Here is a 13046-nt window from a genome sequence, read left to right on the forward strand (position 1 = left end):
ACAATTACAACAGGGTGAAATTTCAGTTTTAAATAGCTGAAATCATGAAATTTACGATTTTTTAAATCCTTTGTCTGCGAAATTGACCAAAATGGACCCTGAATTTGGTAGGGCCCAGGATGTGAGATTAAATCTTGTGCTTAGTCTACAAGTATTATTGCAAAACTGAATTAAAGAATGCTGCTTACCATAGAATGTTTGTTGTGAAGTGGTAGTAATAAGAGCACAAATCTCAAAGAATGCCACCATTTTTATCATCAAACATGCTGGAATACATTTGTTGTTGCCTTTATAAAAACACCCTTCACCATAGAATTCTACCTAGGCTCCAATTTATTTTCATGCTGCTTTTGATATTTAGTTTTAATATTTGCTGTATTTATGTAAATCTTTTGTGTGGTGGAAACTTGTAACACAAACATTTCAATTTTAGACACGCTGCAACCTGCTGCTACTGGACATATCCTGATCATGGCCTTGATCCTGCATGACTTCAGTGGGAGCAGGTTCAGTGTCATGTAGTATTAGCAGCTGCAGGTTTCTGTGAGAATAGCATTTGAAGATGTGTTCAGCAGAATCAGTCAAGCAGCACTCAGAGATCAAGGCTAGCTAGAAAGAAAAGCTCCACTCCACAGAGCATGCCAGGTCTTGTCTCACACTTCGTAGTTTCTGTGGTCTGAATTCATTGCACATGCCCAGGGCTCCTTGCATCTCTCCATTCCATCCCAGGAGCTCGCTGTGTTCCATCTCTTTCTTTCAGGGACTCCCTGTAATCCTCTCCCTCATTATGTGGCCTCTGCATGCTCCTCCCACCCCAATACCATATGCTAGCGTTTCTGTGTACTCTTTAGCTACCACATCTGGTCCCCCTTTCAAAGACTCTGCACCTTCTTCCCACTCACCCTTATTTTATTTTGTTTTTTTTTTCTGTCTGGGAGTTAATAGTTTGTAGTGTTGTACCCATCTTAGGAGATAATAGATCATTCACAATGTCAACATGTTAAACTCTCTTGGGAGGATGGGCAGAGATGAGGGGTGCGATTGATGTTATGCTGAACAGTGGCTGCAGTCAGCCAGTTTGATCTCTAGAGAATTACAGAAGTGGTTGAAGTTGCTGGGTCTAATAACCATATGCAAGGGCCTCTGAGTGTCACCCATTTTTCCTTCCCAATTTTCACCATGCTCAATAGGCCCATTGCTGCCTAGAACATTCCCTGGGTGTTTGGAATTGATCGGATGCAGCAGTCAAACAATTACAGCATTATATTCATGTGTACCTCATCAGGAGCACTAAATTCCTCAATAGCAACTATGTAGTATTGCCAACTTCCAGAGATGAAACATCGAGTCAGACCTTCAAAAATCATGACTTTATTTTTAAAAAAAATTTATATTGCATATTTTAGGTCAGTTTCTTGATCCCCAGGGTGTGTGCATGTGACAATTAGTGTTGTCCACTCTCCCACCTGTACGGGATAAGGTGATTTTGGCCCTGCTGCAGGAGCTCTCACCACCACATCTGCCTGTCTCCTGCTCAGCAGTTAATCCTGTCCTCCAGTCCCCAATCAGTTCTCTCCCCTCCCAACCCCTCCAATTCAGTCCTCCAGTCCCCATCAACACCACCTCTGTCAGTTCAGCACCTGTACCCCAGCGAACCCCACCACCCTCAGTTCACCCTCCCAGCACTCACCCCATCTGCTCAGAATCCACCATCAATACAGTGTCCCCACCCTCCTCACCTCTGCTCTTCAGGGTTCTTCACCCTCTCCAGGCCTGGGAGGCTGCAGTGGGATCCCTTCTCCCCTGGTAGGGGAGCAACTGCCCTGGCCGTGGCTGACAGGATTTCTAAGTAAAATTAAGCCTCACTTTTAGAACTCCCAAATGGCAGGAGGTTTTTTGTTTTTTTCTAGTTGATTCAGTTGCTTATTTGAGGGTTGGCCCTCCCCCTTCTTTATGTCCCAGCGTACAGCTACACTAGAACAGAGGTTCTCAAATTTCATTGCACTGTAACTGCCTTCTGACAACAAAAATTACACGATCCCAAGAAGGGGGACTGAAGCCTAAGGGGGTTGAAGCCAAAGCCAGAGGGCTTTCAGCCCTGGATGGTGGGAGCTGTAACCTGAGCCCTGCCACACAGGGCTGAAGCTGAAGCCTGATCCACACTGCCCAGGGCTGAAGCCTTCAGGCTTCAGCTTCAGTCCCGGGCAGTGGAGCTTGGGCTGGGGCTTTGGCTTCAGCCGGGGTCTGAGCAAGTCTAATGCCAGCCCTGGTGACCCTATTAAAATGGGGTCCTGACCTATAGTTTGAGAACCGCTGCACTAGACAGTTTGTACTCTCTACTAGTGTAGCCATTCTTAAGCTGACAGGCAATAGGTCTCCTGTCAGCTTTACTACTCCAGCCAAGCGATGGTAGTTATGTCAGCAGGAGAAGCTCTTCCATTGACATAGCATTATCCACACCAGCGCTTATGTCAGTGTAACTTACGTTGCTCAGGGGGGTGATTTATTCACCCCCTCGAGTGCCATAAATCATGCCGTTAGCTGTCGTGTAAATAAAAGATATTATGTCACCCACCTTGTCTCTCTAACATCCTGGGACCAACACAGCTACAACACTCCTGCATACAGCATTATAGCCAGCCAGACAAGCAGAGAAATGCCATCAAGTTGAGCATAGGGCTATGTCTTCACTGGCAACTGAATGACAAAACTTGTGTCTTTCAGAGGTATTAAACCCCTCTCCCCCCTCCCCCGCCCCAAAGACAAAAGTTTTGTCGATGACAAATGCTGGTGTGAACAGTGCTTTGGTGGCAGGGGAGCCGACAAACAGCGGCTACACTGCGGGCCTTTAGGCAACATGGCTGTAGCAACAGCCCTGTAGCTAAAAGTGGCGTAGTGTAGAAATAGTCAAACATCCTGCTTCACTCAGCCAGAAGGTATATGCAGTATCTTTAGTTTCCCTATCTGAGGGAACTAGAAGTAGCTGTGGGACTTGAATTGCCATCAGTTATGTCTAATTTAAACAAAATGTGATTTTTTTTTTTAAAAAAAAGCCTGTACGCTATTACAGAACACATTTGTAATTCACCAGCTGAACTAGTGATTTGCAGTATAAAGAATTATAGCATATTCAAACATGTAAGGAGCCTTTCCAAATTTTTAGTGTATTAACAGGATGCATTCTGTGATAGTTATTCACAGTTCATTGTTTCCCCAAAAAGGATAAATGAGTTGCCAAGAAACAGCAATGACCTGTAATACATTTCAAGTTAAGTGGTGATGTAAATTGGGTCACAAGTTGTGACATTTTCCTGTCTGAGAGAGAAAAGAAAGTGGAGTAAATAGAATCCGATTTAAGGGAAGTAAAACTGTCTGATCATTTGGTTGTGGCTGTAACCTATTTATCTGTGAAAACAAAGCAGGTTAGAAGCAAAGAAGGGGTTTTTGTGTGTGTTTTGGGCTGGGGGTGGGAGGCAGGCCTGGAGAGAAAAAAAGGACAGGGTTTGAATTCAAAGTATAAACACATTCCTGGGCACTAGTTAATCATTTTGTACCCTATCAAAAAAGTTCATTAAAAGATCAAGTGGTAGGAAGGAGCTGGAGAAGAATCAAGTGTGGGAGGAGAAGTGGAAGGGATTGGTAAATGCTTCCCTGAACTGAGCTGTACCATATGACATGGTCACTGTCGGTAACTTCATTGTTATTGAGAGGAAGTCCTTTCAGTATTAGCCTATGAAAATTCTTGTAGCAAGAAATAGCTTTCATGGTGAAATGTGTCTACAGATTTTCATTTGATTGCAATATTAAAGCATCTAAAAATCCCAGAAGGTAGTAAGTTACCTTTAACAAAAACTACTCACAAATTCTAGAAATGGCACACAGTTCAGGTGTAACTCTCTTTATTTTACTGGCAATAAAAAACGTCAAGAGGCTGAACGTCCTCAACATCTGTTGACTTAGGTGGGAGTAGAGGGTACTCCTGACCCTATCAGAAAAGGAAATGTCAACTTTTAACTGTTTAAATCAAACATTTTAGCTTTGAATATCTGAAATAAATAGTTGGTATCTGTTTACTTATAACATTTTCCCCCCCCTCTTACTGCAGATATGATCCTAATGTGAAAAGGAGAAGATAAATTCAAGAGAATTTACAATGAACCTACAGCAAAATCTTGATACCCTGGTTGCTGGTTCCAGTGTACAATATATATGGGAAGTCTAAATTACCTGTAAGAGTTGTTTTAAGTCCTGCTTTTATTAAAGGAAAACAGAACCAGTTTTACATTGTTGTGGCATTTAGAGAGTCCACATGTCTGGTTTCAAGACTTTAAACTCATTTGCTTTAAAGCAGTGCTATAGTACAACTTTCTAGATATTTACGGCTTCACTTCAAGCTTTCTTCTGTTGGTTTGAGATACACTTCTGCTATTACTCTATTGTTCTGAAAAAAGACCCGGTTAATTTGTTTAGCTTTTTGTATAACAGTAATAATTTGCTGTACAATAGGGCTCAAAGCACAAATACATAAACTACATAAAACAGACATAGTGGGGGGCAGTAACCTCATTTTCTGACTCTGAATAAATTGGGCAGTCTTCAGAATGCTGCTGCCATCCACAGACCTCTTAAGTTTCTTTGAATACATCTAATGCTGTGCACCATGTGAATAAAAAGTTAACCAGACCTGTTAACCACAAGTCAAATCATGGCTAGCAGGTTCTAGATGAGCTTTCCTTCACCTGGTGTGGAGAGAGATTTTATTCTGAGCATACTAACAACAATGCTGTTTACCAGTTGGATAACATAGGTGTCAGAATAAAATCCCTGTCTATAGTGGGCAGGAAAGTTTTAGAATTCTGCCCTCCACAATGATATTTACTGCTGTGGCTACTATTTCAAACTTAATATGGACAGAGTCATAGGTAATATTTAAAATAAAACCTTGCATCACATTAAAAGAGGCTTACAAAATTTCACTTTAAATAACAGAGCCAGTTCTGTTGCAGAAATGCATACAGGTGCTGAAGTTAAGTTACCTTAAGTTTAAGGGGAATTTGTTTGTTTTAAACCACTGTAGGTAGTTTACAGTGTTGTTGTAGCCATGAGAGGTGGGGGTGAGGTAATCTCTTTCACCAACAGAAGTTGGTCCAATAAAAGACAAGCTTTTGAGCTACACAAAGTTTTGCTTCTTTCCCAGAGTTCTGTGTAGCTCAAAACCTTGTCTCTCACCAACAGACATTGGTCCAATAAGAGAAATTCCATGTGTTAGCAAGATGGTTACTGCCACCTTGAAATGATCAATGTACGTTACAGCTGTCGTATGTAGCCAGCTATCAAACATACATTTATTTTTACATGGCAAGTAGTCAGAGGTTTTTTTTAAACACCCAGATACTGCTTTTTCGTAACAGGCTTGATCTAGATTCCAATATATAACTTTGTCAGCAATAGTCAGTGCTCTCACAAGAGTGGCAGTTATGTGATGAGCCATTATGAATACAGTATACCCTACGAGTCTGGCTCTTAGATCTCTCATTCACTGGTTGGGGTGAAGGCCTAACATAAATCCTTGACTTCTCAAATTGTTAAACAGTCTGCTGCTATTTTCAAAGTTGGTGTCTTCAAAGCTGAGGAGAGCCTGAGCTTTTCAGTATTGGCATGTACCAAATTAATAAGTGAAGTTACTGTACTGTTTTATAATGAAAATACTCATTTTAAACAAAACTTTAATGAAATCAGATCACCTCAAATATCCATTTTTAAACTTTCATCATTTGTTCTGTTCCAGTAGGAATAAGAGTTGTATCAATGAGTTTGAAATAATACAAAGAATCAAAACCTGCTTACCTATTTATTGGGACCATTTGTGTTAAGTCATCATAAGCACTAGGAATCTTTTCAAAACCCACTTCACCTCTATTTCTATAATCTCAGTAAGCACTACTAACAAATTAAAAGTATATAATGTATAGGCCCTAGTGCTTCAAGTTAAAGCACTTGTTAAGGGAACTATTCCCATGTGTAAATGTACTCATATGTGGCCGCAGTATTTGGCTTATAAAGAAGACACAGCTCTTTCACATGGTGAGGAAAAAGGTATGTGATGAAATTGAGAAGGCTTTTTTTTTTTTTTTTACACACACATCTCCATCATTCACAAATGGCTTGCACACATCTTCCTCAGGACAGATACAGCTCAAGCACGTTGAAGAGAATGCTAAGAATTGCTCAACCTGCCAGTAGCTCTGCATGTTCAGGGAGCCTGATTTTACTGATTTATTTTGTGGCTGTAATGAGCATTCATCCCTTTTTCTATTCCTCTTCTGGGAAAGTTTCCTTCTGCACAGGTTACTTATCTTCGAATGAGGAGAAATGCCATTTCTTGACTCCTTGTCCAAACAGAAAGGGGCTCTGTCCAAGAAAAATAAGCAGAAGTCCTCCAAAAGCCACAAGACGACAACTTCATTCTCTGTATGGGAAGGGGGATGCTTGTGAACCAAGGAAGAGAGAGAATAATTATTCTTGACAAAGTTGAGGTGATGAAGAAAAGGTTATCAATGGGAGCAGTGGTAGTCAGGATATCTCAGCTCTGCCCCCGACCTGCTAGGGGACCTTGGTCAAGTCCATGCATTGCTCTGTGCCTCAGTTTCCCTACCTGTGAAACAGGGCTAATGGCCCAGATTCATAAAGGCATTTAGATACTTAAGTCCAAAATTTTAGGCACCATTGGTATTCTGCAAAGGCCCCAGTCACCTGCCATCTAACCTAGTAGGAGCCTAAATGCTGACACCACATTGTGGATTGGACTCCTAACTCAAGTTGAGCTCCAAAGCAGGATTCTCAAAGCTATCTTGCTACCAGGGCCTGATCCCATGGGCTCTGAGCACACTTAAGACCTGATACCTGTCACTAAAGACAACTGGAAGCATGCATAATTCAGAGCACGAACTTGAAGCCAGGTGAATGCCCTAACCACGAGGCTATAGGTTATTCTGAAGTGAGTCTCAATCTCTCATGTCAAGAGCTGTTCTTGTATAAATAAATATTCATTAGGTCACAGAGAGAGACTGACTATAGCCCATTGGTAAGGGCACTCACTTGGGATGTGGGAGACTCAGATTCAAGTCCCTGCTCCAATGAATATTTAATTACATATACAGTAGAACTGCTCCAATAGGAGAGAGTCCTAGCCCAGCAGTTACTCAGCTGGGAAGCGGGATGTGCTCTGGAGCAGTTTTTTGAACGCAGTTCTCCCACATCCTAGGTGAGTGCTTCGATGACCAGCAGACAGTGCGTCATCAAAAAATTTCAAAACGGTTTGTGCTCTCCCCCATCCCTCCTCAGGCAGTCTAGTGCTTGTGCTGCACTTCCCCTCCACCTCTCCATGCGGTCTGGCAGGCATCTCGGGTCTTAGACATGATTGCCAGCAGGCCCTTATCACCCACTTGCTACCACTAAGGTTTCTTGGCTGTTCTCTAGCCTTTTCATCTGCTCCCGGGACCCCATCCCATCCCACTTCTCACCCTCTTTGGCTCCATTCTCACTTTTCTTCCCTGCACAATATAAGCATCCTTTAGTCTCCATCTTAAACACCACAACCTTGACCTCACTTGCCTTTCCAATTATTGCCCAAACTCCCAAACTGAGTCAACCACATTTTCAATCATTTCCTGAAATACCCATCTTCTACCCTCTTCATTCCACTGTTCTCTTCCTGGACAAAGGAAGCTTCTGCTCCATCTTCACTCTCCTTTTGACACTTTATGACCATCTAGTATTTGAAATCGTGTTAACCATTGGCTTCCATGGCTCTCCTTTGCTACTATGTTTATTCCCTTCAGCATGTTGTTTGCTGGGTCTTTCTTCCCCTTCCCCTCTCTTTCAGTAGCTGTTTTCCACATATCTGTCCTTTGTGCTCCACAGCCTGGATGAAATGTCTAGGCAGTCTTACCCACTTTCATAGGCTCTGACCACCATCTTTGTGCTTATGACTCAATTATGTGCCTCACTACTCAGGACCTATTCCACATCTTGGCTCAGTAGTACTCAACCAGCGGTACGTATGCCCCTGTCGGTACTCAGAGGTATTCAGGAGGTACATCAACTCATCTAGATATTTGCCTAGTTTTACAACAGGCTACATAAAAAGCATTAGTGAAGTCAGTACAAACTAAAATGTCAGAATTATTTGTTTATACTGCTCTGTACAATATACACTGAAATGTTAGTACAATATTTATATTCCAATTTTATAATTGTATGGTAGAAATGAGAAAGTGAGCAATTTTTCAGTAATAGTGTGCAGTGACACTTTGTATTTTTATGTCTGATTTTGTAAGCAAGTAGTTTTTAAGTGAGATGAAACTTGGGGTTATGCAAGACAAATCAGACTCTTAAAGGGGTATAGTAGTCTGGAAAGATTGAGAATCACTGTCTTGGCTGATCTGGTAACTTAAATTGAACATGGCAAAGACCGAGCTCCATTGTTCCTGCCAACATCCAAGACTTTCGACACTTCCCTCTCTGAACCCTTGTAATCAAGCTATATTCAAATCTTGAAATTTCTGCATTTCAATATCTTTAAGAACCAACCTTTTCCTTGTTCAGATTGTCAAACCTCTTGTTTAATCTCATATCTTAACTATTGGAACCACCTCCTCTCTAACTTTAACTACACCCACCTTGGGTCCATTCAGAACACTGCTGCCAAGCTGTTTCCTAGTTGATCCTGGCACTATGCTTCAAATCCTTCCTCTGGCTCCCCTTTTTCCACTATATCGAAGACAAACATTTGGTCCTTACCTTCAAAGCCCTTATCTATGTAGGTGCTTTTGAAAATTTTACCCCTCGTCTTTCATCTCTGTCCTTAACCACTCTCAAGCATCATCAACACCAACTGGCTCCACAGGCAATCAATAAGCCAAATGGAATGGGTCTTCTACTCCAGACAGAGCTAGCGCAGCCCCAGGCAGACCTGTCTGCAAGCTGACAAAAAGCTAAAGGGATTAATATTTTTCCAGAGAGAACTCAGATTCCTCTGGGATGCATATTCTGTCACATCAGTGGTCACAATCTTTGCTATGCATTTTCCACATTCCTCCAAGACACAACACAGTACAAAAATAAAAGGTGGATGGGACAGTAATTCTAGTAGCATATATCAGCTATGGTAGCCCTCCTTTTTGGTCTCACCGCTTCCCCTCTGACCTGGGCTTAATATTTTTCCCTCTGTCTCTAAGCTGTTATCTGACTTAAGATATTCTGGACAAATTATCTTTACATTGCACTCATCTAGAAAGAAAGTCTTGGCACAAAGAAATTTTTCTAAGGGGAGGAATAAAGAATAGCCCCAGGGATGCTGGCTACTATTCAACTGTTGCATGAAGATCTGTCCATAGGTCTCAGCTTTAACTCCTTGAAGGTGCAACTTTCTGCCCTCAGTGTTTTAAATCCAGATCTTCCTTGGCCTCTATCATCCTCAAACTTGCCAAACCTCTTAAAGCCCTTCTCACAATTTCCCCTGCAAGGACCAGAATGACATCTTCAAGACCATTACTTGGACTCCATTTGAATGCTAATGTCAACAAAGCCTTGCTTTCTCTGTCAAAACATATTTCAGTTGCCATCACTTTAGAGTCCCAGATAGTATAGCTCTTTCAAGTAAGACACTTTTTCCTCTTTCAGGAAGGCAAAACAGTTCTTAAACAGTCTCCCAGTTTTATTCCAAATGCTCCTTCTCTCCCCAGTTGAGGTAATGTGCTCCCATTTGTCAGCTCAGTTCAAAAACAGCCACAAGTAGTACCGAGAAACTCTTCCACGTTGTTTTTTGTTCTAAATACAAAGTTTAACAAGTCTTTTGCAGCTTCAGGAACCAGATGGATTCACTGTTACATAGTAGAAAATGCAAGGCTTCCAGAAATGCAGCATCCAAAGACATCTAGGCTTATTTGCATGGAGCATGGCCACATGCTGGTCAGAACTTCAGCCTTAGTAGGGAGAGCAATGTAAGTCTGCACTATAGTAGTCTCTCCACTTTTGCCAGATCTACAAACTCAGTTTGCAAGCATCTGCAGAGACCTCCTTCAGGAGGGCGATACTCCTGTCTCTGGTCCCAATTTAAACCCTCCAGGGTCATAGGGGAATCTTTCCTAGGTCATCTTTCCTACTTTCTCTCCCTATTGTTCCTCACTGCTCATTTCTTGCCATCAGTGAAGACCATCGAGAAGAATGCCAATTGTCTTTCTTCCAGTTATGATTACACTAAATCATCCTATCCAGCTGTATTCAGTTTACTTATCTTAGAGCAGGTTCCCAGTAAATAGATTCCATTTTCTCCCCTTAGGGTGACAGATCTAAAAAAACCAAACAAAACTAATCTCAAAGCTGGGTTGAACGATTACATTTAGGATTTAAATTTTCTACAACTTCGGATGAACTCTTCTAGTGGGTTGCCAGGTGAGTAGGTCCAGCATTCCCTTCAAAGCACATGAACTGCTACTGGTCTGTAGAGAAAGAGGGTGCAATTCAGTCAGGATTAGTGGGCACAACATTTATAATGTAACACACCAACCTGTGGAACTCAGTGCCTTAGGTGAACACCTTGGTAAGATTCAGGAGAAGATTACATATTGTAGCTGAATAAAGAATTCTGCAATTACTCTCTAGTATAAAAGCTTTAGCCACATGTCAGACCTCACGTTTCAAGTTATAAGCCAATCTGCTAGACCCCAAAAGAAACTCTCCCCATGGTTTATTATTACACAAGTGCCTTTCTTTAAACAATTACCACTGTTAAACAGGCACGTAGTAAGTGCACCATTAGTCAGGTCTGGTATGGCAATTCTGAGGTTGAACTCCAAGATACTTTCAGGGATCAAATTATTTTAAAAACTTCATGGCTATAATTTAGCCTGGCGATATACTCAGTATTGCTTTGGATTATAACCTATTTCTGAACCAAAGGCAACCATAAAAATATAAATTTCATTGCTACACAATCCAGGTTAGTGCTACCTTATTTTACAAATTGATAATAAAATTGCAGTTAACTAAGTCCAGGTCTTCTGAAAATACCAAATATTAGTCTGCATAATTGACAGTTGACAGCTTTTTCATCGGGTGAAAAAAAGCCAGTTGCAAATATAAAACTAGCAGCTCCTAGCATAAAAGGGAAGATTTCTCAGTACTGCTTCAACCAGTAAAAAGGCTTATTTACACACTGGCGAGGTAACATTTATTCTTCAAATTCATACTGAATACTGCTACTCTGTCTAGCCTATTGACCTGCACGCAAACCTTAGTTGAATGCTTAAGAACACTGGCAGGAATGGAAGAGATCACTGCTAACTCTTTGGGAGGTGCTGCAAACCTAGAGCAATGGATACCAATATAAGACCCTCAGTAAAAAGCTCTGCAATTAACTCTTGTCATCATATTAAGTGTTTATAATATCTAAGTAGCTGCTGCAGCTAAAGATGGGACTAGTCTGTCTTCTACATTTTTTTGCTTTTGTGATTAAGTCAGTCCCTTTGTCCCATTTAATTATTAAACTAGAAGTACATGAAAAATCAAATTTGTGCATGAATGATGGGAATGCTTTTTATAATCTGTAATGTTATTTTGTAAGTTATCTACCATAAATGTCTGAAACACCTCCAATTTTGGATTTGCCTCACCGCCATGCAAAAGTATTGCAAGTTTGTTACAAGTGCAATTAGGTTCTTTAATAAAATCTTTAGCTCATACCTAATGTATGCGACTTATGTAATAAAATCAAAATCTCTTAATTAGATAACTATGAATTAGGTATCAGTTTTAAACTATAGTTACACAAGTTAACTATAACTTAGTTATACTTAGTTAGTTAACTCGATAAGTTTATGGAGGAGATGGTATGATGGGATAACATGGTTTTGGTAATTAAATATTCATGGTAAATAGGCCCAATGGCCTGTGATGGGTTTTTAGATGGGGTAAGATCCAAGTTACCCGGGAAAGAATTTTCTGTAGTATCTGGCTGATGAATCTTGCCCATATGCTCAGGGTTTAGCTGATCGCCATATTTGGGGTCGGGAAGGAATTTTCCTCCAGGGCAGATTGGAAGGCCCTGGAGGTTTTTCGCCTTCCTCTGTAGCATGGGGCATGGGTCACTTGCTGGAGGATTCTCTGCTCCTTGAGGTCTTCAAACTACAATTTGAGGACTTCAATAGCACAGATATAGGTGTGAGGTCTTTTTTAGGAGTGGTGGGTGAAGTTCTGTGGCCTGCATTGTGCAGGAGGTCGGACTAGATGATCATAATGGTCCCTTCTGACCTAAATATCTATGAATCTATGAATCTATAAGTTCTGCTAAAATGATGGGGAAAGATTATACTTGTCTACTGTGTCTGCTTATGCAAAAAAAACACCAATTGAAACCAATTATTCACATAGCTCTTTGTTTTCTAGATACAAAAAGTAGTTAATAGTTTATGGAAATACTAATGAAACAAGAAATGGCTAAATTCAAATCATGTGGGCATGACTGGGAACAAAAGCAATTATTTAAAAATTTTTCCTTGTTTTATTCACATTGTTTATGCTATTGAATTTTATAAATTGCTTAAGTTTGTAAACTACACAACTAGGTTTTTAAAATGTAGATTCCTTAGCCTTCAATTGAAAATACTATGGTTTGAATGCCTGTGCCTCACTTTTCCCTCACTTCCCTTATGCAAAAGTCCAGATCCTACGTAACTATACTAACAAGCCTAAAGGTTTGCAGGATCAAGCCCCAAGTTTATTAGTAAGCACAGACAGACTGGACACTATCCAATCTATTTGTGCGTATTACTAAATTAATGCAACTCAAGAGGCACATGGTTGGGATCACAGAATATGTATATCACCCATTATACAGTCTTGAAGTATAAGTTATCAAGGGTCTTTTCTGTATTCTGTTCAGGTTCTTATATCTTGTCCATCATTGTGATCTTTTTGGGGTTCGAGCTTCATTTTATTCATGTACATAAAGGCCTTTTTAGTCCAAAACTATCATTATATACTCC

At 40.7% G+C, this 13046-nt stretch overlaps 2 protein-coding genes across 4 annotated transcripts in view; one reads left to right on the forward strand and one right to left on the reverse strand.

Moving 5' to 3' along the window:
• The window catches only part of NBN (nibrin), a 64118-nt gene extending 57984 nt beyond the window's left edge, over positions 1-6134 (forward strand). For both annotated transcript variants that reach the window (XM_073330621.1, XM_073330622.1), the window contains one exon: positions 4106-6134. In XM_073330621.1, the coding sequence (XP_073186722.1) occupies positions 4106-4136 (31 nt within the window). In that variant the 3' untranslated portion in view covers positions 4137-6134. The remainder of the gene's footprint in view (positions 1-4105) is intronic.
• Positions 3883-13046, reverse strand: part of OSGIN2 (oxidative stress induced growth inhibitor family member 2) — a 41139-nt gene continuing 31975 nt past the window's right edge. For both annotated transcript variants that reach the window (XM_073330623.1, XM_073330624.1), the window contains exon 7: positions 3883-10502. The gene's annotated coding sequence lies outside the window, so the exon portion shown is untranslated. The remainder of the gene's footprint in view (positions 10503-13046) is intronic.

The sequence above is a fragment of the Lepidochelys kempii genome, chromosome 2 (assembly GCF_965140265.1).
Source record: "Lepidochelys kempii isolate rLepKem1 chromosome 2, rLepKem1.hap2, whole genome shotgun sequence".
NCBI lineage: Eukaryota > Metazoa > Chordata > Testudines > Cheloniidae > Lepidochelys > Lepidochelys kempii.